Source organism: Semicossyphus pulcher, unplaced genomic scaffold (assembly GCF_022749685.1).
Source record: "Semicossyphus pulcher isolate SPU_LCO1_2020_fin unplaced genomic scaffold, fSemPul1.0.p SCAF_3, whole genome shotgun sequence".
In the NCBI taxonomy this organism is placed as follows: Eukaryota; Metazoa; Chordata; class Actinopteri; order Labriformes; family Labridae; genus Semicossyphus; species Semicossyphus pulcher.
In genome coordinates this window covers 7,337,310-7,362,711 of record NW_027211704.1, presented here as the reverse complement: position 1 = coordinate 7,362,711, position 25,402 = coordinate 7,337,310, and the positions used below count along the sequence as shown (strand labels likewise).

The 25,402-nt window shown below is 42.6% G+C and overlaps 1 protein-coding gene across 6 annotated transcripts in view; it reads left to right on the top strand.

Moving 5' to 3' along the window:
• The window catches only part of LOC138605564 (plasma membrane calcium-transporting ATPase 1-like), a 121,009-nt gene that overhangs the window by 79,241 nt on the left and 16,366 nt on the right, over positions 1-25,402 (top strand). For all 6 annotated transcript variants that reach the window (XM_069677911.1, XM_069677908.1, XM_069677914.1 and 3 more), the window contains 13 exons: positions 1,275-1,457; positions 4,682-4,896; positions 4,998-5,240; positions 5,403-5,644; positions 5,729-5,966; positions 7,710-7,889; positions 8,870-8,957; positions 9,557-9,663; positions 13,406-13,597; positions 18,204-18,417; positions 18,519-18,730; positions 19,949-20,056; positions 22,004-22,186. In XM_069677911.1, the coding sequence (XP_069534012.1) occupies positions 1,275-1,457; positions 4,682-4,896; positions 4,998-5,240; positions 5,403-5,644; positions 5,729-5,966; positions 7,710-7,889; positions 8,870-8,957; positions 9,557-9,663; positions 13,406-13,597; positions 18,204-18,417; positions 18,519-18,730; positions 19,949-20,056; positions 22,004-22,186 (2,405 nt within the window). The remainder of the gene's footprint in view (positions 1-1,274; positions 1,458-4,681; positions 4,897-4,997; positions 5,241-5,402; positions 5,645-5,728; positions 5,967-7,709; positions 7,890-8,869; positions 8,958-9,556; positions 9,664-13,405; positions 13,598-18,203; positions 18,418-18,518; positions 18,731-19,948; positions 20,057-22,003; positions 22,187-25,402) is intronic.

The following is a 25,402-nucleotide window of genomic DNA, read 5'->3' as shown; positions in this document are numbered from 1 at the left end:
AAACAGGACAATAGGAGCAGATAATCTCAAACATTTGCCTCTTTGCTTTAGATTTAGGATTAAACAGGCAGAATTTTATATTATTATCCCGAAGTTTCTTTTTTAATCTGAAACTTCTTATTGCTCATCCAGGAATCTAAAGCTGCTTTATGTCCATGATCTGTCGGTATTGTTGGTTACAGAAGTGATGTTGGCATTGCAGTGACTCTCCAATAGGGCTTTAGGGACTACGTTTTAGGTTTAAAGTCTAATTTAAGCCCCAATCAGAACATTTCCAGTGTCAAACGTTAACAACCTGACAAGCAATTAACAGGACTCTGAGATAAATCCTCCAGTTTCAGTCGGTGTTGTTTGCTCAGGTGTTCACGAGGACAAACAGCATACAAACTCAGTGTGTCAGATTAGTTTTGTCTCCGCTCATCACCTGCTCACATTTCTTTGGTATGGAAATATGACAAACAGCCGTGGAAGCTGGATTCAGTGTAAGCTCGAGCAGATCAAACAGCTCCACGTAGAGTGTTACAGTCCAAACAGGATCCCAGCTGATGAAGTGAAATGCAAATACACAGTTTGTTTATGCAAATGAGGAGCAGAGCCGGCAAAACCAGACGCCATGTCAGGCTTCAGAACTCCAAACTCTGAGCTCTGATGTGATTTAAAGAAAGTGTGTGTGTGTGTGTGTGTATTGAGTGTGTGTGTGCGCGTGTGTATGTGTGTGTGTGTGTCAGGGTTATATCCTCTCTGTTGTTTCTGCTGTTCTCTGTTCTGTCTGCTGCTCTGCTACCAGCTCGTCTGTGACTCTCTGAAAGCTACCTGGACCTTTTCATGAATGTTCTGTGATCATTAAATGATGAAATGCTGCTTTGTGCATTCAGCTAACGGGTCACCGTGTTAATGATAAACATCAGAGGTCTGTTTTCTGAGCTCTGAGAAACTCATCCGGTCGTTTTCAGCTCTGCCTCCTGACTGCATCTCTAACGATTCCTCTGCTTCTCTACCCTTCATCCCCAAACCTCCCCTGAACCCTGCCCCCTGCCCCCTCCTTTCTTTTTGTTTATTTATGTATTATTATTTATTGATTAAATTCATTCACCTTTTGTCAACCTGCCGAAACCTGCCTTTTCTTATCCCCCCTTTTAAAACCGTCCTCTCTTCCATCCTTATTCTTGGAAATCCAATCTTTCCCATCCCATTCTTCGCTCTTTCCTATCTCTCCCTCCTTCTCCTCCTTTTACCCCCCGAACACCACCTTATTCCCCCCTTCCACCTTCCAGCCAAAACCCAGGACGGCATCGCCCTAGAGATCCAGCCGCTGAAGAGCGAGGACGCCGCAGAGTCGGAGGAGAAGGAGGAGAAAGAGGAGGCCAAGCCGGTGAAGAAGGTTAACGTGACCAAGAAGGAGAAGTCGGTGCTGCAGGGCAAACTGACCAGACTGGCTGTGCAGATCGGGAAGGCCGGTGAGAAGCAGCACGCACACGCACACACACTTGAACACATCATATCAGTTTGATCTCTGTGTTTGAAGGACAGTTTTAGGTCCTTTAGCCTAGCTTAGCACAAAGACTTGAAACAGGGGGAAAGTGCTAGCCTAGCATGCATCAACAGAGAAAAAATTCACTTTCCAACAAAAGAGCACATCTGAAAAATGCTTAATAAAGGCGTTAATAGGTGTAATAGACGATATCAAAGCAACCATGTAGTCATATTATAATTAAGGGGAGTCAAACACATTGGTCTTAAAACAGACATTAAACAGTAAGCAGCTCTGTGAGGATGTAACAGCAGCATCAAAGACTGTCTATAACAAAGATGAGCCACTACAGGCCAAGCCAATAATAATAAAAGGCAAACACTCCGAAGTACACTCCTTACTCCTAAGTAGCCGTGGTCTAATCTTTTCAAAATGTAAGCATTTTTAAGCAAATAAATTCAACTTTTTATTTTGGTTTTGGTTGTCACTCTTTTTACATTTAATTTAGCTGGTTGGAAAACGACATGTAGTGCGAACGGGTCAGCACCAACAAAGACGAGATTCAAAGAGTTCTCCAGATTTGTCCGTCTAAAAAATAACATTTTAGTGTCAGCAGACCGTGTATGTCTACACTGATCGAGCTGGTACCTCTGAATCACACAGCAGACTCTTATTTCACTGGTTGATGATAAATTAAAACAAACAGATAAATGTACATGATAACCTGTAGACACAGAGTGCAGGAGAATGTTTGGGTTGCTTAGCAACAGTCCAGTCCAGCAAAAGTCCAGTCTCAGTTAAGATGTGGAACTAGTTGAGTTGGCGGAGCAAAAAATAATCTGTTGTTGATTGTTCCTGTTTACTACTATTTGACGCTTGTGTACAGGTTGTATAAAAGCAATATCACATGAGAGGTTGTGATGTTGTACTGAATATCAGCACCGCTGTGATTATCTGAGCGGTGCTGATATTCAGTACAACATCACTCCCTCTCATGTGATGTTGCTTAAATCTGGCTTGTAAAATATATATGCCAAATATTAACTTCTTGTAACTTTATTTATGTAACACATTAAAAAACACCGGGAGTCGACCCAAAGTGCTTTACAGTAGATGAAGACGGTTTAGAATCTGCCTCAGTGCAGGTCGCCATGATTAAAGGAGTAGTACATTATAAAGCAGTAATACATAACGTAATAAAATGGCAAAACAATTACAACAACTATAATCACAGCATCTGAATAAAGGTTATGAAATGGGAAGTAAGAAGCAATTACTAAGAAGCTAGGTCCTTGCTGCATTGGTCTCATTGTTGCCATGGCGCCGGTGGAGCGGCAGCCTGTTACTTGCAGGTTGGACTCCGACCTTACGCCCTTTGGTACCTGTCAACCCCGCTCTCTCGTCCTCATAATTCCTGTCTCTCTCTCTTGTTTGTTCTGTCCAATTAAGGCAAAAACCCAACCAAAATAAGTATTTCACTTCTCCCATATAAGTGATTAGTCTCTGGGTCTGGTGCCATTATGTATATGTAGTATGGGTGGGGCAGTGGTTTAACTCAAATGACACGGATACAGGAAGTGACTCACAAAGTCATTCATCTCTGTAATACTGCGGACGTTATATTCCCGTAATGACGTGTTTGGTTGAATCGTCCTTTGATACAAAAACCTTTAAAATGAACAGCTTGTGCTCATTTCTTATTCAAGGTGACTCATTTATCCTGATTACATTTAATGTCTCTACCTCGAACACGCTGGTCTGGCCAAGTTGCATCTCCGTCTTGCCTTTACTGTCCTCTAATTCCAGCCGAGCTCAGTGTAGTAAACAGATTTGGAGTAGTTTGAAGGTGGATTTGGGGGTCAGAATGCACTCACTGTTATTGGATCGATGTTTTATTGGGAAACACGATTCATCCCGGAACTGAAGGTATTTTCTGTGTCATTTCAATTGACCTTAATACACTGAGGGGCTTTCAGGACAGACGTGCTTCGGTAATAAACCGACGGAAATAGAATTTGGGCTAAAACACTTTGACGGGAGAGATGAAGCAGAAAAAGACAAGCGGAGGATTTTGCTGTTCCACCTGCGCTCCTGCACACCTGGGTCTGAGTTTACGATCAGGATGTTGTCCGACTAATTTCCAGTTGATATTTTTTACTTTGATTTGCAGCCTTACCTAAGTTTCACTTCAATTCCACTTTCTGTTTAATAAACCTGTTATTTCCAGATGTTGCGTTCAGGCGACAAATGTTGAACTGTAAAAGCATCAACAAACATAAAGTCTGCAACCTTTTTGCAATTGGTATCAAACCAGTGACTTTGTGATCACATGTTCGTGTCTAAGGCCTGGCCCACGCTAACATATGTTTAAACTCTTAACACATGAGGACAAATAAAGACAGATTGAACAATTTTGTTCAGTAGTGTTCGGAGAGCAACGATATGACCCAAACAGCACGACACACAATGACAGATTCATTCACCGACTCTCACAACTGGAAATCTCTTCAGGATCTCTCTGGGTGAAGTCATGGCATGAAGGCGTGAACATGGGCTGTACATGTTACAGCGTGAGTTGTGCTTCCTTCTTCAGTCAGCTTGCTTCCCAATCGGTTATCATTACTTTCCACGTGACAATCCACAGAGTGCATGCTCGGCTGTCATCGGGGTTCCCCCCACACAAAAGGTTATCAGATTGTTTAATATTTACCATTTTTAAATTGGAGCAGCCCAGATGTTCTTCCGAGCAGATAGGGGGAAGTAAAGTCACTCTGAGCATCCCTCGCACCACAGGAACATCTGGAGAGATCATCTTTAGAACCATCAAACAATCGGGACTTTGCTCACTTTTGTCTAAAGGGGGAATCAGGGCCAAAAACAGCGTGATTATCTTGTAGTGTGTACCCGCTTTTGTTCACATCATTTTATAATACAAAAAACAAGCAAAATAACATTTTTAAATCCTTATTTTTTGTTCTCTGAATTCAATGAGCTCCTCAGCAAACTGTATTTCAAAGTATTTCAAAATCAGATTGCCCCTGAATGCACCCCTAAACTCCATAAACGTATCGCACTTATAATAAACCTTTAGTTTGGTCATCAAACTTCATTCTGTAATAAAACCTTTAACCTCTTCATACAAAACTGACTTTATTCAAACAGGAAGTGTGTCTGTGTTTAAACTCAGCTCGCTCTGCTCGTTCTAACCAGGTCTGATCATGTCGGCTTTGACCGTCATCATCCTCATCCTCTACTTTGTGATCGACACGTTCGCGGTGCAGGGTCTCTCATGGGTGGCCGAGTGCACCCCCATCTACATCCAGTACTTCGTCAAGTTCTTCATCATCGGCGTGACGGTGCTCGTGGTCGCCGTCCCTGAGGGCCTGCCGCTCGCCGTCACCATCTCTCTGGCCTACTCTGTCAAGGTAAGCGGGACGGGAAAAGAAGGTTTGCCATTTATCAGACCTTTTGATACCTTAAAGGGAGAGATCATGGTGGTTTAACCTTTAAACTTTCTCTGTTTTAGAAAATGATGAAGGACAACAACTTGGTGCGTCACCTGGACGCCTGTGAAACCATGGGAAACGCCACGGCTATCTGCTCTGACAAGACGGGAACGCTGACGATGAACCGCATGACGGTGGTGCAGGCGTACATCGGAGACACGCACTACAAAGCCGTCCCCGAGCCGGACGCCATCAAACCAGAGACTCTGGAAATTATGGTCAACAGCATCTCCATCAACTCGGCGTACACCACCAAGATCCTGGTGAGACCTTTACTGCACAGATGCATCTAAATACAACACAGGCACAAATGTACCTAAAGACTAGTCTGAAACAGCCCCTGAAGATGCATAAGTGCAGAAAGTGCAGAAGTGTTCTTGGTCCTCCCTGTAACCATCACCTCTGAACCTTTTGTCTCCTCTCAGCCTCCGGAGAAAGAAGGCGGCCTTCCTCGCCATGTGGGCAACAAGACGGAGTGCGCTCTGCTGGGCCTGGTGTTGGACCTGAAGAGGGACTACCAGCCGATCAGAGAGGAGGTCCCCGAAGAAAAACTCTACAAGGTTTACACCTTCAACTCCTCCCGCAAGTCCATGAGCACGGTGCTGAAGAATGCTGACGGAGGCTTCAGGATGTACAGCAAAGGAGCGTCGGAGATCGTCCTGAGAAAGTAAGAAAAGAGGTAAATTATACCAGAAATAATCTGTCTGTGGGAAGACATAATGATCTCCCTCCTTCTCCCCTCTTCTTCCAGATGCTCTCGTATCTTGGACGCTCAGGGTCAGCCTCGCATCTTCAAGACGAAGGACCGTGACGAGATGGTGCGTAAGGTGATCGAGCCGATGGCCTGCGAAGGGCTGAGGACAATCTGCGTGGCGTACAGGGATTTCCCCGCCGAGGCCGGAGAGCCGAACTGGGACAACGAGAACGACATCCTGAACGAGCTCACCTGCATCGTCGTGGTCGGCATCGAGGACCCCGTCAGACCTGAGGTACGGAGGAAAGTTAACCTGACGCACTTTGACATTTATGGAATTCAATTAAAAGAGAACAGCGACGACACGGAGCTGAAACATGACCTGATGTAACAGGCTGCTCATGGTCATATAGGGAAACATGATGACAGACATCAACAGTATCTCATCCTGTGCAGGTGTGCAGAGTCTTGATGCTCCGATGTGCTAAGTGAAGCCTGTAATGAAGCTCGGGAAGCGTCAGTGCTGCGTGCTGCTTTAATGTCACAGCACAAAGATCACAGACAGGATGGAAATAACCGCAGAGCAGCAGGAGAGCGTCAGCAGCTCAGACGTTATTTCTAAACAACCAGATGTGATGTGATGCAAACAAGATGCATTACAAGACCTATGTTGCAGCTTGGAGGCATGACGTTTGTTAGTTAACGGTCAGTTCGTTGACGCACTGTTGCAACTGTATCGATCATCATCATGTCAGGATAAACCACAGTTCAATTGACAGCGATGACACACGTCGACTAGCCAGTAGAGTGTCATCAATCAGCTCTAAACCTGTGTCTTTACTGTGTCCAGTGTGTTGACCCTTCCTTAAGCTTCCACTCAGATTTACCAGCTAAAGTCTGTATTTTTAGGTTTTTTAAGGTGTAGGTTCTTAGTTCCAAAAGAAAAACGTTACCAGAAGCAGTTTTTCAGCTTTAGCCACTCCTTCAGTCATAGTAGATTTTATCAGCTGATGCAAAGTAGATCAACAGAAACTTGTTTTGTGATAGTCTACAACAGCGGGTCCCAAACTTTTTATGCACCTTGTACTCCCTGACCGTGTTGACGGACTCAGAATAAAAATAAAAAAATCTTTTTATTGGACATTAATTTTTTTTTTTTTCCAGTGGCCCTAATCCTCTTCCGTATTGATGGACCCCCAATACTGAAAAAAAAAAAAATGCATCATAGCCTATTTATAGGCGTGTTAAAGCCATCAAGTTAAATTCTGCACAAATAATCAGGATATTCAAAATATTCAACAGATCACAACAATGTGCAGGTATTTAGCCCCACAGGATACTGGGGTTAGCTGAACGCAGGAAAGCCTCTGGCTGTGGATGTAATGCTCGGTAACTTCAGTAAGATGTACGTTAAGTACCTTAAGTTGGAGCAGACAAAATATATACGATAAACAGAGCAGACAAAACTCAGTTTACTCCATTTCCTGCACTTCTGTTATTGTGTGTTTTTGCTCTATTGACATCTTAAAAACACTACTCACGCCTAACTCCTGTCACTAAGTAAGTATTTGACAGTTGCTCTTCTGCGGCAGTCTGTAACCCTTTCATTTTCTGGAAAATGTTTATCAGAATGAGAATGTAACCCGTTGACTCCTTCACTCAGGTCAAGGCTCCTCTCTGCATGAATCAAAGCTCTGAAGTGTGATTGTATTTGTAAGCAAACACAGAACTCCTGTTGCTTTCTGTTAAATGCCAGCTGAGCCGCCTGCTGAGGAGGGTGAGGAGCCGGCAGCTTTGTGTTGACAACTGACCATTATGTCCACATGTACCCCTCACAGAGGTCTGACTCTAGATCAGTTTTATCAAGCGTCACTTTAGCAAAATATAGCTCTCACAATAGCTCCTCTTCCTTTAGGCTACAGTCTTCAAAATACTTTTTAAACTGATGAAGAGATCAAAGAAAGAAGTTTCTCCGACAAATTCTCAGATTTCAAGTGTTGGAAAACAACGTTTCTCTGTATTTCTGACCCCCTTCCAGGTACCTGAGGCGATCTCTAAGTGCCAGCGTGCAGGCATCACGGTACGCATGGTTACCGGAGACAACATCAACACCGCCCGCGCCATCGCAACCAAGTGTGGCATCCTGCTGCCCAATGAGGACTTCCTGTGTCTGGAGGGCAAAGAGTTCAACCAGCAGATCAGAAACGACAAAGGAGAGGTGAGACGAGGACGGGGCTGATTCTTACACCGCAGCCAGAAAGTGTGTCAATAAAGTTTTTACTAAATGATGAGTTCAAGTTCAAAGCAGCATCAAGTCCTCTTCATGCACACGCTAGCAGCAAACCTCCACATCCAGCAGACACAGAGCAACGTGGCCTTCCCATCAGTAAGATTGGAGTCCAACAGGTTGTTAATGCAGCTGTTTGGAAGTTAGTTTAATGTAGGTGGGGGAGTTATAAACTATTAACTCAACACATTTAATGCTGTTAAGTATATATTTAAGAATATATTTTCCTCTACTGAGCAGGTGAAAGCTTCTATTTACCTGCTGATTTTAAAAAACTTAAAAGAACTGAAATAGAAGAGCAAGAGTTGTTATTTTATGCTGCAATCATGAAAGTAAGAAACAAAACTACATCCGGGCGGCAGTTTAGCTCAGCGGTTCGACTCGAGAGGCTACAGTCCAGGGTTCGACTCCTGCCCTCGGCCCTTTGCCGCGTCATCCCTTCAACCTCTCTTCTCCTGTTTCCGACACTATTGTGACAGTTGTTATGGCTAGCAAGCTGCGTATTGCTTCTCCTGTTAATTTTAGAAGCACTCGCCTCCGCCTTTAAATCAATACGAGCGTGAGAGATGCCAGTCTGTCCGTGTAAACCCCGCCCCTGCATGCTCGGAGTGTGTGAGTGTGGAGAGGCGGGGGCGGAGGGCAGACTTTAGTTTTTTATAGATGTTAGCAAAAGAATTGAAGACAACAAGAACAATTGCATTTTTATGCACAGAGAGCGGTGATCGTCATTACGTGCTGCTTCAGAAAACACAGCTGGCAGCAACACGCCTCTACAGGAAAGCGTGCAAATACATGTACAGAGGCTCAGTCCTCGGCCCTTTCTGCATGTCACTCCCACTTTCTCCTCCCATATGTCTAACTCTATCCACTTTCCTATCAAATAAAGGCTAAACTACTTTTCCCATTTTCAGGTGGAACAAGAGCGCCTGGACAAAGTTTGGCCCAAACTTCGCGTTCTGGCTCGTTCATCGCCGACAGACAAACACACTCTGGTCAAAGGTGGGTTCAATCTATCAGAGATCCAATATTATACATGATTGGTTTGGTGTGTCTTTAAGCCACATGTAAATTAGTGATGTTCCCAGAGTCCTTTGTTCAACCGCTTAATAATCCTCTTAGAAGAGATTTTTTTAAGTGTTTGATGCACTCAGCAGTGTTTCTTGGGGTGGTCAATGTGTTAAGATCATTCACATTTAGCATACAGCACACTGATGTTGTAATCCTTGAAACATATGACCTTACATTTGCAGGTAGGACAGCGTTCTTGATGTTACACACTGATTTCTCCACAGAGGCTGAACATATGTTAACCTCTAAAAATGCATTTAAAACATCCACCTCCTTTCCTTTGTTTGCACTTTGAAGTATGATGATAGCCCTAACTTATTTCTTCCAATGTTAGTTTACATCAGGATAGAATAGGACCCAGGGAATATAGGTGTGACCCCTGCTGGTGGAACTCGGCCTGTAAACTACAGGAAATAGTCATTTGTGTTTTTAAAGACAGAAGCAGAGACCTCATTTGTCTGACCTGAAATGTTGACACACTCATTAAAAAGTAGCATTGTTGTTTGTTTTTGTCTCGCTTTGTTGATCAGGAATCATCGACAGCACGGTGGGAGAAACCCGACAGGTGGTGGCAGTGACGGGAGATGGTACCAACGACGGCCCCGCCCTCAAGAAGGCTGACGTCGGCTTTGCTATGGTACCTGCTTCTTCTTCTTCTTTCATCTGATGCTTCAGTTTTCTCTGCATCATCACCCAAAGAACAAAACCCTTTGAGCTGATTATGTCTCTAATGCAGCCGTGAAATAAGTCTATTCTATAAATGCGATGCCAATGCCGTGGCGTCATTAAGAAGCTGTGAAATGGAATAATAGATGGATGCATGTGGAGGGTGGATGCTGCGGCTCATCAGCACAGTGAGGTCACACTCTGTCGCCATGTTACTGCTCTTATTCTCCAAAAACCAACAAATAGACGGACAGCAGTGAGACTGATGCTTCTCTTTCTATTTTTGGCTCATGTTTATTTTATATTAAATAATATCAGATTATATTCTGGTCACAGACAGTTAAACACAGATTATAGTATCTTGGACTCTGATCGCAGTCTTTTAATGACCATATCGTAACGTATTGGCAAGGCAAGTTTATTTATACTAAACACTTTAGCAACAAGACAAAGTCAAAGTGCTTCACACAAGACAACAAAAGCATGAAAAAGAAACACTTTATAAAACAGGACAAACAGAAGCTAAAATATCATAAGAGTTATAAGATATAAGAGTAAACGTTACAGTGCAGTGATATGTAATTAAAATAGTTATTAAAGTAAATGTATTAAAATAATTTAATAAAAGGCAGCTGTCGTTGAGTTAAAAGAACTGAGTGTTTCTGGGAGTTTGTTCAAGATACAGGGAGCGTAAAAACAGAACCTTTTTTATCCTGTTTAGTAAAATTGAATCTAAAGCTGCTCTACAGCTGGTCCAAAAACCCTCTAACACCCGGCTTTTTTGCTTAATGAAAACAGCTACAATCAAATGACTTAGTGATGTTGTGCTCTCTATCAGCACTCATGGAATGCCTCTTGTCCAATCAGATTACTTAAACTGTTCTATAATTTTTATAATGCTTGTGTCCAAGGCTTTTGGATTTATATTTTTCCCCATTTTCAATCATTAGTTTGTTTTACGTGAACTTCTGTACACAGGGGAAATCTATTACAAACATCTAAAACAGACTAATAAAACCATTTAGTGTTGTTTAATCCATCACAGTGAACCTTTTATCTGCATTATTTATGTCACAATGAAGATGTCAGTATTGATAATGTACTTTAAGTGAAAATCGATCCGGAAAGTCAAGTTTCGTTCAATGAAGTAGACGAAGATGAAACCATTGGCTGCCTGGAAACAAAAGAACATATATTTAACTTTCCAAAAACAACACGTCATCAGTTGTGAACGAGAACAGAGCTGACATCAGACGTGTGACCTCTTCACTCCCCATGAGGAGGAACTGGACAGAGGTCAGACTGTGATCGTAATAACTTCAGACTGGACATAACTTTCGGTTAAAAACTCAAACAGGGTTCATGTGTAGCTGGAAGCGAACTCGACCTCCTGTTTACATCACCCGAGCTGTTGTGCCAAGTGTCAAAATGTGTTAATGAAAAAAAAAGAACAAGTGTAATGACAAAATGTTCAGCATTGTTGAAACTCAAAACGTCTCAGTGTTGTTTTTTTTTTGAACGCTCAGATATTTACTGCGTGACGTATATAACCCTACCGTGCCACATTATGACATATCTTAGAGCCAACACAGTCAACATGCCCAGCTGAAAGAAGAAGCGACTGTAAACAGGAGCTGTGTGATTTCTGATTAGCCAGAAACAGCATGAAGCTCGCCTTACTGAGCTGCAACTAAGAATTATTATTATTATCGATCAATTTATGGATTATTTTAGTCAATGAAATGTCAGGAAATGATGAAAAAGTCCATCCCAGCTCCTCAAAGTCACAGATGATGCTGTAAAATATTTTTTCAGTCTAAAACCTAAAGATACTCAGTTTAATATGATAATAAACAGAGAAAAAGCAGGAAATTAATAAGAATTTTCCACCATTTAAGCTTTAAAAATGACTATAAGCTATCGTTCTGTGGATCAAATAATCTATCTATAATCTAAGCTTGAAAAAGACCCAACAGAGCTACAGTCAGATTTTAACCCAAAGCTGCCGAGTAAAAGAGATGCAACAGGATGTCAGACGAGCTGGTGTGTTTCATGACTTTTTTTTTTGTGGGAAATTAAAAACAAGAAAACGACCAACTTTTTTGCTCCTAGGACTTCTATTTTTGTTGCCGTGGTAACGACACAGGTATTGAGTATCATTTATTTTCACTAGTATCATATCGAAGTTTGAAATTCTGGTATCGTGATGACCCTAGGTGCAGCTCTATCGCCTGAAAAATTGAGAGGCGTCTGGCTGCAGAACCTGCACTCTCAGGTCAGTTCTGTAGCAGCCTCTACGGTCAGGCCACCTCCACTGTCAGGCCCAGAAATGGATGCAATAAATCACCAAATAAAATTGTGTAGATACCTCCGATTTCTGCGTTTTAGTCATTTATATATTTCAATCGTTCTACTATTACGCTGGCTATCTTATTTACACTCGCTATTAATGTATTCTGTAAAAACGGGAGATAAAGGGGAGAGAACGGGAGAAGAAAATTTAATCACTGGTCGGTTTAAGTTAAAAATGTAGGTGGTCCCACAGCACAAGGTAAGAAAACAGCACAGACAGTAAGAGCCAAATATTAAATGAAAGATGGTTAAAAGTAAGAATTTAAGATGTACATGCACAAGGTTACAAGGTAACATTTTAAAAGCAAGAAAGCCAATAGTGCAGCTGTAAGCTCCAACTGCAGACTAAATAAGCTTAATTTTTTTGTAAAAATGTTTCATCATTTTGTCCCGTTTATCTCCCGTTTTTATAGAATACATCAATAGCGAGTGTAAATAAGAAGCGTAATAGTAGAACGATTGAAATATATAAATTACTAAAAAGTTAAAACCGGAAGAATCCACACAATTTTATTTTTGTAATTTATTGCATCCATTTCCGGGCCTGACAGCGGAGGTGGCCTGACAGTGGAGGTGGCCTGACAGTGGAGGAGGCCTGACAGTGGAGGTGGCCTGACAGTGGAGGTGGCCTGACAGTGGAGGCTGCAACAGAACCGACCTGAGAGTGCAGGTCTGCAGACTGTCTTGGAAAAATCCTGCTAAAATCGAGACAGATTGAGACTTGAAGCAGCTCTGCACACTCGTTCAGATCCAACTGATGATTATTTGTTTTTGCACAAAGAGTCAAACTTCACAAACGATCAGCTGATTTTCTGTAGCTGATACTGATCAATTGAAGCCACAGTGACAGCACTGTGGCTGAGCTGAGTCACATCAGCTGCCTCCTCCTCTGTGACCTTTATTCACTGAGCAAAGTCATGTGAGCGCCGGGGTCTCCTGCAGGCGGCCGAGCAGCTGCTGAGCTGTCAGACCGAACTCAGACAGCCGCTCACATTAAACCAGTGACCTCCTCCCCGTCCTAATGTGGCCCATTTGGAACATTTCAGTTTGCACCAGAGTGTCCCAGTTCAATTATCACCTGTTCAGCTGTGAAACAGGGAGAGACCAACGTCTGTCTGTCCCTGCAGAGGTTTTAAACCACAGCTTCTTTATGGATACTGTTTTATTTTTAACACCACGTCAGCTGATCGAGTCAAAACATTTCTCACATAAACTTTTAGCTGCATTACTCTGTAAACCAGAGTTGTCAAACTCAACTCACCAGGGGACAACAGGCCAGTTTATTCCCTCCAAGAAACTCCAGTGTGTTTTTGTCAGGAGTATATTTCAAATCTGATCCGTCTCCTTCTGCTTCTTGTCAGGGAATCGCCGGGACAGACGTGGCCAAAGAGGCGTCTGATATCATCCTGACCGATGACAACTTCACCAGCATCGTCAAAGCCGTCATGTGGGGAAGGAATGTATACGATAGTATATCGAAGTTCCTGCAGTTTCAGCTGACCGTCAACGTGGTGGCCGTGATCGTGGCGTTCACAGGCGCCTGCATCACACAGGTAAGCTGAAGGCTCCACTCTGGCTCTGATGTTACATCTGTTCAGACATCAGGACTTATCTTCTCGTCTTCTCTTCTTTAGATCATTTTTTAGGGATTATTTTCTCTTGAGTTGTTACTTTGAGTTTCCTAGGCCTGTCCCACACTAAGAGATATTTAAAATTTTAACTAATGTGTGAGAGAGCCCACACATGACGACAAACGACGACAGATTTGTTCCTGTAGTTTGTGGAGAGCAGCGATATGACCCAAACAGCACACCACACACTAACAGATTAATTCACCAACAACCAGAGTCCGACTCTCAACACTGGAAATCTCACTAAATCTCTCAAGGTCAAACGAGACTTTAGAGTAAACAAACATGGCGGACGACAGGCTGGAAGATTTGGCGATGATTGGGTGAAAACAAGAAATCACTTGCAGCCCCATGCTTCACTTGCAGGCCCATGCCTTTAAGCTTCTGCGTCAATTTTTCTTTACTTGCATGAAGGGCAAAGAGGGTAAAAGAAGAGCTCTGTGGCTTCAGACTGCCTGAAAGTGACATACTGTGAGACCCGGTGTTCCCTACTGGTTTTCAAAGCCACTGGTACCCCTTCGATCACTGTGTTTAAAACAGCAGGAGCTGTAGTCTGCCTCTGTCACCACATTCGCAAATGTAATTCTGGCGATGTTAGTGTGCTTTCACACCTGAAGTCTGTTTGTTTGATCCGAATCAAAGACCAAATTGTTACAAAGTTGCATTTTGCCTCGAGTTTGGTTTGTGTTCACACCGCAGCTTTTACCAGCGGACCAAAAGCTTTGATGCCAGAGGAAACTGCTCTCTGATTGGTCAGAATTTCCACATGGGCAGACTCCCTGAAGTAAACAAAGAGGGAGAGCACGCTCCTCAATCACACTCGATGTGATCGTGGACTTTTATGTTTTGTTGTCTGAGGTGTTTTTTTACCTTGAACTGGCATTGTTCCACAGATCGATCAGTTCCTCTGTCCTTCAGTTTTTCACTGAACAGTTTGAATACCTCCGTGTTCTGTGAAATTGTTTGGTCAGCTCATATTTCTATTTCCTCGTCGCTCCCCCACGTCTGACACATACACAGTGTTCTGGTTTGCTTCCTATATTAGGTCCTACTTTAAGACCGTTTATGTTCACACCTGAATCGAACAGGACCGTGGTTCATTTGGAAACGGACCGAGACCCGTCTTTCAGAGTGAAGTCCAAAAGTCTGGACCAAAGCTGTCAGGTGTGAAAGCACCCTTAATGTCGCATCTCATATAAACTGGGGCGAAGCACACATGACTTCACTCTGCATTATACATTATACAAACTAACTTCTTGACAGTGACGATCTAACTCGTTTAAATACACACAGTATGTGTTAATGACACCTCCGGTCACAAGATTTAAGGCAGACATGAGAGGACGCTCATGTACACCCTGATCATTTTTTAATGTCACAGCGCCGATCGTTTATCAGACTAGTCATAATAATTGTACCCCGCACAGGAAATCTGATGTTTTTAATAACATTTGATCTTCCCTCTTCTGGAAGTTTTGCATTAAAGATTTGACTTTAAAGGACAGAAACTCAGTCTGTCGTCATACAGTCCATCCATCCATTATCTATACCGCTTATCCTGTTCAGGGTCGCGGGGGGCTGGAGCCTATCCCAGCTGTCATTGGGCGAAGGGCGGGGTACACCCTGGACTGGTCGCCAGTCAATCACAGGGCCGACGCACAGAGACAGATAATCTTTCGCACTCACACCCACACCTATCGGCAAATTAGAGTCACCAATTAACCTTACAAGCATGTCTTTGGACTGTGGGAGGAAGCCGGAGACCCCGGAGCATGCACGAGGAGAACATGCAAACTCCACACAGAAAGCGCTAACCACTGCACCACCGTGCAGCCCCCCTTCATACATTCGAGATATTTTAAACATGAGATTTTCCTCCACAGACTTTTGACTTTAATTTCACCAGGATTAAATGTTTCATTTCCTTTGCCATCAGTTATCTGATTGAGGATGCACACGTTTTAATGAGAATTGGAAAATATGAGAGCTTAAGAACAAAGAATAATGACAGACAGAGTTGTATGAAATGTGTCTGTTGAAATGCAGCCTGCTCAGCTCATTGTAAATGAGTAATTTGACCCTCTTCCTCTGTGGACTTTGATCATTTAAGTTGAACTGAAGCATTTTTCCAGATCATTTTCTCACATTTTGTTGCATCCGTACGTTTCTGTTTTTGATCAAATCTCCACAAAAAGGAGGGAAATGTTTTTCTGTATTTTAACGTGCCCGTCTGAGCGCCGTGTGGAGGCGAGGGAGCCGTGTCACATTTTTTGTTTCCTAATGTGCCTCTAATCAGGAAACTGAACTCCTGACACAATATAAAACGGGAACAAGCGTCTGTGTATTAATTGAAAGGCTCACAGCTGGCAGGACAGATAACTAACTCGTCTGCAGAGCGCAGAGCTCAAAGTAGGCTAAGATACAGCCTGAAACCATGGCACCATCACAGTCCTGAAATATAACAGGGACTCAGCAGGTCTGCGGTCTCTGTGTTTGTACGACTGATCCTCGTCGCTGGGTTCCTGTTAGAGCGCGGACACGCCGGCACAGATCATTAAAGACTGTACTCTGATTGATGTGGTTATTGTTTACAGAGGAAGGCGTAGGTTTGCTGTCACATGTGGAGGGGGTCCTGTGAAGTGTGAATGCTGCATTTAAAACACAACGATATCATTGTTTCTGTGCTTAATGGCAGAAGACAAATGGAAATGTGATGTAAATCCCTTTATTGTTATAGCAGTAAGCTGTCGTCTCAGGGAGTAACTCTGCATGTGACCCACTTACCTCACTGTGACCTCATGTGGAGACGTTTGGAGGAATTAAATATATTCTCATTTTAAACATCTTTTTATGCCTCCGTGCTGGAAAGAGTGATGATTAGAGGCATTGTGTGTTTGGGTTTCATCGCAGACTGTATATAAGACGTGGATTTAACCTTACTTTTTGTACGCTCTTGACGCCATCTTGAACTTTCCTGCACAACTGTACAGCTCTTCCATAACGGACATATTATCATATCATATACATTATATATCATTGTACATGATTATTTTACCTTATTCACTTAGTTCTATTTTTCCATGTTCATTACTTTGCACTAAACCACCAAGACAAATTCCTTGTATGTGTAAACATACTGCAAAAAACCTGATTCTGATTCAATGCAGAAGCTCCTTGAACCTGCTTTCTTTCTCATGGCCAGCAGGGGGCGACTCCACTGGTTGCAGATCAATCGATGATCCTTCTGTACTTTTCAGTTGATATATTTCCTCAGAAAACATTTTCCTGATGAGGTTCTGGTCTCAATTGCTACTTTAGAGTCTTCTTCAATACAGCATGATGTTCATTTAGGGAATTATGGTCCCATTTAGAGTAAGGGCCTTTCTGAAATCGGACCCTTCCCACTCACACCCCATCACGCTCACAGCTGAATAGAGAACCCTTTGTTTAGGTGAAGGGATTAAATACAGCCCCAAGCTTTGAGACAAACTCCCCTCACCATGGTTACATGTCATCCTGAGCTTCCTTTCTGACATCTCTTATCTGTAAATATGTTTTTTACACTTTAAACTTTTCACTTATTAAAAACACTTATTAAGTCCTGAATATAACATTTACTTTAAGACGCTGACGTCAGTATGTTATTATATATGGTATGTTATATATATTAACACAGCGTTGCACCTGAGTCAGCATTGGTGCAGACTCGCTGGTCGAGGGTTTAAAAACCCACTCCCACTCCACACTCAATGTGATGGATCCTCCATGCGAGCGTGCTAACAGAGTGTAGTATGTGGGAGTGGTTTGAGAAAGGCCCAAAAACAGAAGATAAAGCAGGGGATGATTTAGGGCGTGGCTACCTTCTGATTGACGAGCAGGATAGAGGCGTAGGATCCACCCTCTTCTCACTTCTGGTTTCAAAACAAAAGATGGAAACAACCTCGAAGCTTAAAAATGGCCGACAAACCAAAGGGTGAAGTCCCTTTGGGTACGTCCACTTCCTTCTTATACTTCCTGAATAAATATCAAACGAGGGACTTTGATCTTATTTGGCACTTTTCTACTGATTGGAATTTATAGGTAAAAGGTCACTGTAACCCATTAGCTTTTTTTGTCCGCTGTCCAATAATTCCTGCGCTTATTGTGACTCAATTAATATAATTATTGTGACAAATGTTTAATTTAGAAATATCATATAAAAATATGTTTGAGTCTCTGTGTTGGCCTGGCTCGGGTCTAAAGGCGTAAACCTCGAGGGGCTTCAGACGTTGCATGTCATGAGGGGAATCTCCCAAAGTGTGTTTGACATACACTGAGGGATTGAGGCGTTTTTGCAGTTGAAAATTATTTAATATGAGAAGAAAAAATGGCCCTTCATGTATCTCAAAGGGATGTTACACAAAACATACAGAGGCCAGGAGGAAAACAAGAGAAAGTAGAGGGAAATAACAGAAAGAACACGATGTAGACGTGATGCTGGTTTTTGTATAAGTGCGAAAACAACAACTTTGTTTTCCTCCTCCTGCAGGACTCTCCTCTGAAGGCCGTGCAGATGCTCTGGGTCAACCTCATCATGGACACTCTGGCGTCTCTCGCTCTGGCCACCGAGCCGCCCACCGAGTCTCTTCTGCTGCGTAGACCGTATGGCCGCAACAAGCCCCTAATCTCGAGAACCATGATGAAGAACATCCTGGGCCACGCCGTGTACCAGCTCGTCATCATCTTCACGCTGCTCTTCGCTGGTAAGCCTAACTACTGGAGAGAAAAGTTAAATCTGCCTGTTACATCCAAAAAACAGACCATCAGATTTGTTTTTGTTGATCTTTCCTTCATTCTTCCTCAGGCGAGTCATTTTTCGACATCGATAACGGCCGTAACGCCCCCCTGCACTCGCCGCCGTCGGAGCACTACACCATTGTGTTCAACGTGTTCGTCATGATGCAGCTCTTCAATGAAATCAACGCCAGGAAGATCCACGGAGAGAGGAACGTGTTCGAGGGCATCTACAGGAACCCCATATTCTGCAGCGTCGTACTGGGGACCTTCGCCCTGCAGGTAACTCCATCATCATAAACAAATGCTTCGATGCCTACTGTAGATTAATGAGGAGTATGTCGACGTAAAACCATCGAACCAATAACCTCAAAGACCGGCCTACATGAAGCATGCCTTCTCTCAGGTATTGTTCACATTTTGATTGGTTTATTTGTCCAAAATCATGATTCACATCCACCAAGAAAAAAAGTAACCATCAAAAGAACTGCAGCGACACATCGCCTTAAATAAAGACAGACCATCGTTAGATCAGAATCTATTAAAGGAAAAAGCTGCTGCCAGTCAAAGCTGGTGTTCTCTGTAATCGATAGAAGGAGTTATATTTGAAATTGGCGCCATAGCTGTGGAGAAAGTTGTACAAACATCTCGTGGTTTCGCCCATTCTACATTCCTACAACACCCAGCGTGCATTGCGCCCCTCCCTCTGAAAGGAACCACCACAGCGAGAGATGCTGGAGTGAAAAGCTACCGTTTCCCAGACATTGATCGCTGCAGAGCGGTACAGAATCCGACATACCACGAGAATATACCGGTGGATCTTCTAAAGAAATCTTTGGGTCTGCAGTCTACATTTGAAACATGATGTTTTTGAACTTCCAGGGCCCGTTGGAGAAGTGGATAGCGCCCTCCAAAGGCAGAAAAAAAAATTGTCTAACATAATTGCATTAGCTCCACTTAGATGCTTTTTAATTTGAGGCTCACTCTCTCTGGTTTCTCCAAATGTGCCTTCCTCACCCTTAACGACATTGATCTCGCGAGGAGCGAGGTTTGTTCAGAACAAGTGAAGTAATTAAGTTGTTGCGAGTTTCACTCGGCAGAGTTGGTTCATCGCCTGCTTTGACAGAAACTTCTCCATGCTCTGCTGAAGTAGAAAACATTTCTTCAGGCTCCACTGAAAACAAAAGTTTTGAAAACATAGTTTCAAATATACTTTACTCAAACAGGCGTCAACTCTGCATTAACTGGGGACTACGTTCAGCAGCCAATTAATTGTTCTTGTGAGTGTTTCTAGCAGCAGGACTGAGTCAAAATGTGTGTATCCAGTAATGGAGGAACATGTCACTGATGCACCCACAGATTTTAATAGAGCTCTTTGGTACAGAGGAATAAGATATATCTGGCTGGATACACAGATAAAGCTTGTTTTTGTGTTCAAATCATTGTGGGATATGAAAAAAGTCACCAGACTAAATCACGAGTGTTTCTTTTCCTCCTCAGATCATCATCGTTCAGTTCGGAGGGAAGCCGTTCTCCTGCACGGCTCTGACCATCGACCAGTGGCTGTGGTGCGTGTTCATCGGCGTGGGAGAGCTGCTGTGGGGACAGGTGAGACAGAAGCAGAGTCGTTTGGTTCTGAACAAACGGCATCAGAGCGGAAAGTAAAAAGAACAATCTGAGGAGAAGACGAGGAGGAGGAAACATGAGGTTTGTGGTCTGTTTACCAGCGCAAAGGGAAAACAAACCAAGCGTGTCAGTCCCTCTGTGGAGGCACACACACACACACACACACACACACACTATCACATGATCCTGTTACACACTCTTACACACGCACAGGGGCTTAGAAAACACACATTATGAAGAGAAAAGTTAAGTCGTAGGAAGCCTGGTGGGTTCAGTTGGAGGGCAGAGAACAGAGAGGTGACAGAAACAGGCTGATGGGAGGTCTCTTATTTATCTTGGAGGTCTTTTGTTTCCAACAGAAAAAGTGACAGACGGATAAAAGTCTGAAGAGCAGCCGCAGCTGGAGGATCAGTGCGTCGCCGCTCTCTAGTTTAATTGAACAATGAACAAACCAATCTGATCTCTGTTTGTTTAATGAGAAAATAAAGAAGGTGAATGTAATAATAGTAACGGCTTTATTGTCATTACACAAAACAGGACTGCACAATGAAATGTGTTTGTAGCCTCCTCTAAACAGGAGTTAAAATCTTTAGATTAGAGAAGAAAACAAGAGTAAATAGAAATAAGTTAATTTAAGGAAGAAAGAAAAAGAAATTATGTTCAAAAACAAGATTATTTTCTTAAAGTGTTTTTCTTTTGGTTTTCAGGAGTTTTCTGAAATTATATTTGAGATTGAATCTGTTAGAAAGGATTGACATGATGTCTAACCAAGAATAATAGATGGATAGATATATGGATGTATGGATAGATAGAGATGGAGATGATGCAGAGTTGGATAGAGAGATGGATCGAGCAACGGATAGAGATGGATGGAGTGACCGATTGAGAGATAGAGATGGATAGAGAGACATTAAGATGGGTAGAGAGATGGATAGAGATGGATCGAGCAGCAGATAGAGAGAAAGAGATGGATCGAGCAGCAGATAGAGAGAAAGAGATGGATCGAGCAGCAGATAGAGAGAAAGAGATGGATGGAGCAGCAGATAGAGAGAAAGAGATGGATATAGGGACATAGAGAGATGGACAGAAATAGAGAAGATATAGATATAATAGAAAGATAGGGATGGATTGCAGAGGTTTAATTTCATCCAGACAGGATGGATTAAGAGTTGAGAGTGATATAGAGATGGATGGAGATAGAGAGAGAGAGATATATACACGTTATAAAAGATATAAAACTATATGTAAAACCTTTTTCTGACCTGCCTAAGTGCTAAAAGCTAAAATTATACACCTGTAAAATGAAGTGTAACAGAAAAGTAACAAATGACCCAGTCCCATAAAGTGCCACAACATTTATAGTGTTTGAGAGCGCTAGGCGGCCATGCTGCTGGCTTGTTGCCTCTTTTATCCACTCTGTAATGAAATGTATGTAAATAATGTAATGTTTACATGTTGGATGCTTATTTACAGTTAAACAGAATTTGAGCCTGTCCCTGCTTATTTGTGTCTTTAGGAAAATAGTTTTTAATCTCAGTGTGACTTTCTGGTTAAGTCTAAGTAAAATAAAAATAAAGCTTCAGTAAAGGATTGTGAATTATAGCCTGTTGATGAAGAATTAACAAGTTATGGAAAGCAGCCGAGCTTTTATCAGTTTTTATTAAAAACATTTGTCAAACTTCCCTGAAACATCAGTAAAACTGTCTTGATGCTCTTAAGGGGCCCTCCGGTTTATTGCACTTCTATAAAGTGAATCAAAAGGGACAGATTAAAACAATATTAAAGCATGGACTCAAATATACCGTTCGTTCAGCATAATGAAAGGATGTTAAAGCTCTGCCTCATCTTTTAAACCTCCAGTTTGTAAAGCAGCCTTTTCTCCGCAGCCGTAGAAAACATCCAATGACTTTATTTTCCTGACGTTCTCAGCTGATCTCGGCCATCCCCACCCACCACCTGAAGTTCCTGAAGGAGGCGGGTCACGGCACCACAAAGGAGGAGATCCACGAGGAGGAGCTGACGGAGGGAGCCGACGAGATCGATCACGCTGAGATGGAGCTGAGGAGAGGCCAGATCCTGTGGTTCAGAGGTCTGAACCGCATCCAGACGCAGGTACGACCACCGAGCCGAACAGCGACACCCGGAGTCTTTATACCTTTATTAACAACTTCACCTTTTGTTTGAAGGTTTTCTGATATCAAGGAGGCTGAGAAGATCACGATTTCTTTGATTTGCTTGTGAATTGTTTGTTTTAAACTTTGAAGCTTTTCAGGTGGATTTCGGATCACTGTCGTCTGCAGAACAAACTTTGAATCATTTCATCTGCACCCTCCTCCTCACCTTCATCCTCCCAGAATGAGTTAAAAACTTTCCCAGCAGAGATTTAAAAGGGACTTAGTTCACTACAAACGTGTCTGAAAGTTTATAAGAAGTGCACTTTGTTTTAGACAAATCTAATTCAAAGAGGAGTTAGCAGAAGAGTTAGTAACTATGCTTTAGATAATAAGAACGTGTATCATGTAACATATTTTTAAAGGTATTATTACAAACCAGATATAATGGTTTGCCAATTTTTTCTAACAGTAATATAGGTGACTGTCCAAAACCAAAATAATCGCAGAGAGGCTAAGTAGGAGAGACTAACCTGCCAGGCGCGCTGGTTGTCAATGACTCACTGATCCAATTGTTGCGTTTGTAGTTTTAACAAAGTGTCCAGAGACGATCATCCATTTCACAGCAGTGACAGCGATACAGCGATTGCTAGACAATGAAAACGTTTGGAGTCAGCAAAAGTAAGACATTGCAAGGTAGGCGCTGATGACATGGCATGCCAGCGCCCCAAAAGTGATGCCGAACCCTCTCCATCGCCCCCTGGTGGAGTGGCTGCTAGTTTAGAAAGCGCTTGATTTCATATGCTTCAGAGTTTTCATTTTAAACGTCAATATCTCCGTCCGTCAATTGTTTAATTGAGGGAATCGGAAATCGTGATGAGGATTAATATTCAATTAATTGCCCTAATCGTGATTAATAATTGTGATATTACTGATGAAAAAAGCCCCAGTGACGATCTTTAAACAGAATAGTAATTTCTAATCTTTATTAAAACCTTTTCTTCAGGTCGTCTTTTTGTCTTTTACAAGAGAGACCTGAGTTCTGAAAGTACAATAAACAGAGTTCAAACAGAAACCTGCTGATGTCCTTTGGAAGCAGTTTGTGCAGGAGTATAACAAAGAGGGAAACAAAAAGTCCTTTGCTGAAGTATGTATCAGCCGTCCGCGAAGTCAAAGCAAGAACTTGTTGTTGATTACTTGAGTAGGACGAGTTCTCCGCTTCAGACGGATACATCAGATACCTGTAGCAGTTTGGCCCCGAGGTAAAGCAGAGTGCATCCTTTATGCAGAAAGATTGATGATTTATTTAGTTTTCTGCTGAAAGATAAAGAAGAATTGATGTTCACTGTGCAGTTTCTACTTTAGCTTCTACAGCCTGAGCAGCGGCAGCACAGCCCCCCAGTGAGCTGCAGATCCCCCTCACAGCAAAGAGGAAAACTGAGTCGAGATGGGGTTTATGAATATCTCTGAGCAGCGATGAAATAAGTATAAAATATGTTGAAACAGTCTTTCAGAAGAAGTAGAATATCTGTGGTTTAGGTTTAATACAGAGGGAAATAAACCCGGGGATGTCGACTATATAAAATAAACTCCTCTGCAAGGTTAAAATGTCGTCCATGTTCAGCCACATGTTCCTGTAAGAGAGAAATAGACCACAGAGGAGTGTGTGGAGGTTAAACTGGAGACATTTACACACACACACACACACACACACACACACACACACACACACACACACACACACACACACGCGCACACACACACACAGACGAGTTAATTTCACACTCTGCTGCAGAGCGGCAGCACAGAACGACTTTATTAAAACACAGAAATTAAAGACGGCATCCAGCGTGGGACAAAAAGCTTCTTGGATATTTTTACACTTCAGTCAGTGAGTGTCGGAGGTAAACTGCAGCACCTTCACAGCGCCGCCTTCCCCTGTGACTCATCTCACAGTCTGGGACTTTATTCTCTCTGTGTGTGCGCGCGTGTGTGTGTGTGTGCGTGTTACCCTCCTCCTACAGCATAGATCAGCACTCACTGAGCATTAGCATGTCCACAGGCAGTCCCCGCTCAGTCCCTGTGGGGTTCATTAGCCTCGATGCTAACACCCACCTACAGTAACAGCAGCCAAGGCTCTGCTCCCACACACACACACAAACACACCGTCAGTCAGAGAGGTCAGGTGTTTTCCTCTCAGCAGTGGACTAACTTGTTGTTATTGTGGCTGTAGGGGAAACTCTTCTGAATTAATAATGACTGATATCTTTCTCCTGCTGTGTCCTCCGAGTTTCTCTGTTGGACCTCTGCTGAAGTTTCCTCACACACTCTCTGAAAAGTCTCAAATATCTGAGTTTGCTAATGTTTTAATATTGTTCTAAAGTCATCCTGTACAGAAGCATTATGTACTTTTAATTTAAAGGGACTGTAATCTGTATTTTTATAATGTTTGAAAACCAGATAGCTCATTGGGAATAACCTACATCACCTGAATCTGTAGCTCCCCTCGATTTTAAAGAGCTTCACAGTGACTTTAAGAGCTTTCATTATTATCATCGTATCAGCAGCAGGAGAAAAACTGCCTGCTGTAAGAACTCGCCGCTTAAAAATATGGATGCAATATATGGATTTGTGTTGTTGTCCATGATGCAGATATTTTCCAACTCAGTAAGTAAAGGGGCTGTGTAGCAGCAGCATACATGAATTGACATTTTAATGGCATTTAATGGCACCAATACCAATGTGGTGCTCATATAATCTTTAGATTCTTCGTTAAATCCACTGCAGACTCCCTGCTCAGCAACAAACAGCAGACAGAAAAAGATAGAAGCTAGCTGCTGAATCAAGTGGAGCTTCAGAAGAGTCAGATATTTACCCCAGGAGTTTGTGGAGACCAAAAACAGAGAGCAAAGAGAGCAAATATGGACTTAAATTTATCAGGTTTTTCAAGCACGACTAAACGACATAACTATTAGCTACATAAATGTCTAAGTCATAAGAGTTAACACGCTGATGATTGACCCCATGGCCCACTGATGAAGGCTCCTGTTCTTGGGAGTGTTGAGTCGACATTCCCCGACTAAATCACAGATAGTGAAGTAACATCCATCAGAGGTCGGCCAGAGAGCGTAGGCCAAGTTGTGTCCTGTTTTAGGCTCTCAGCTGGGTTGCGAGTAAATATCGTATCGGTCCGAATATAAGACATATATCTGAAAAA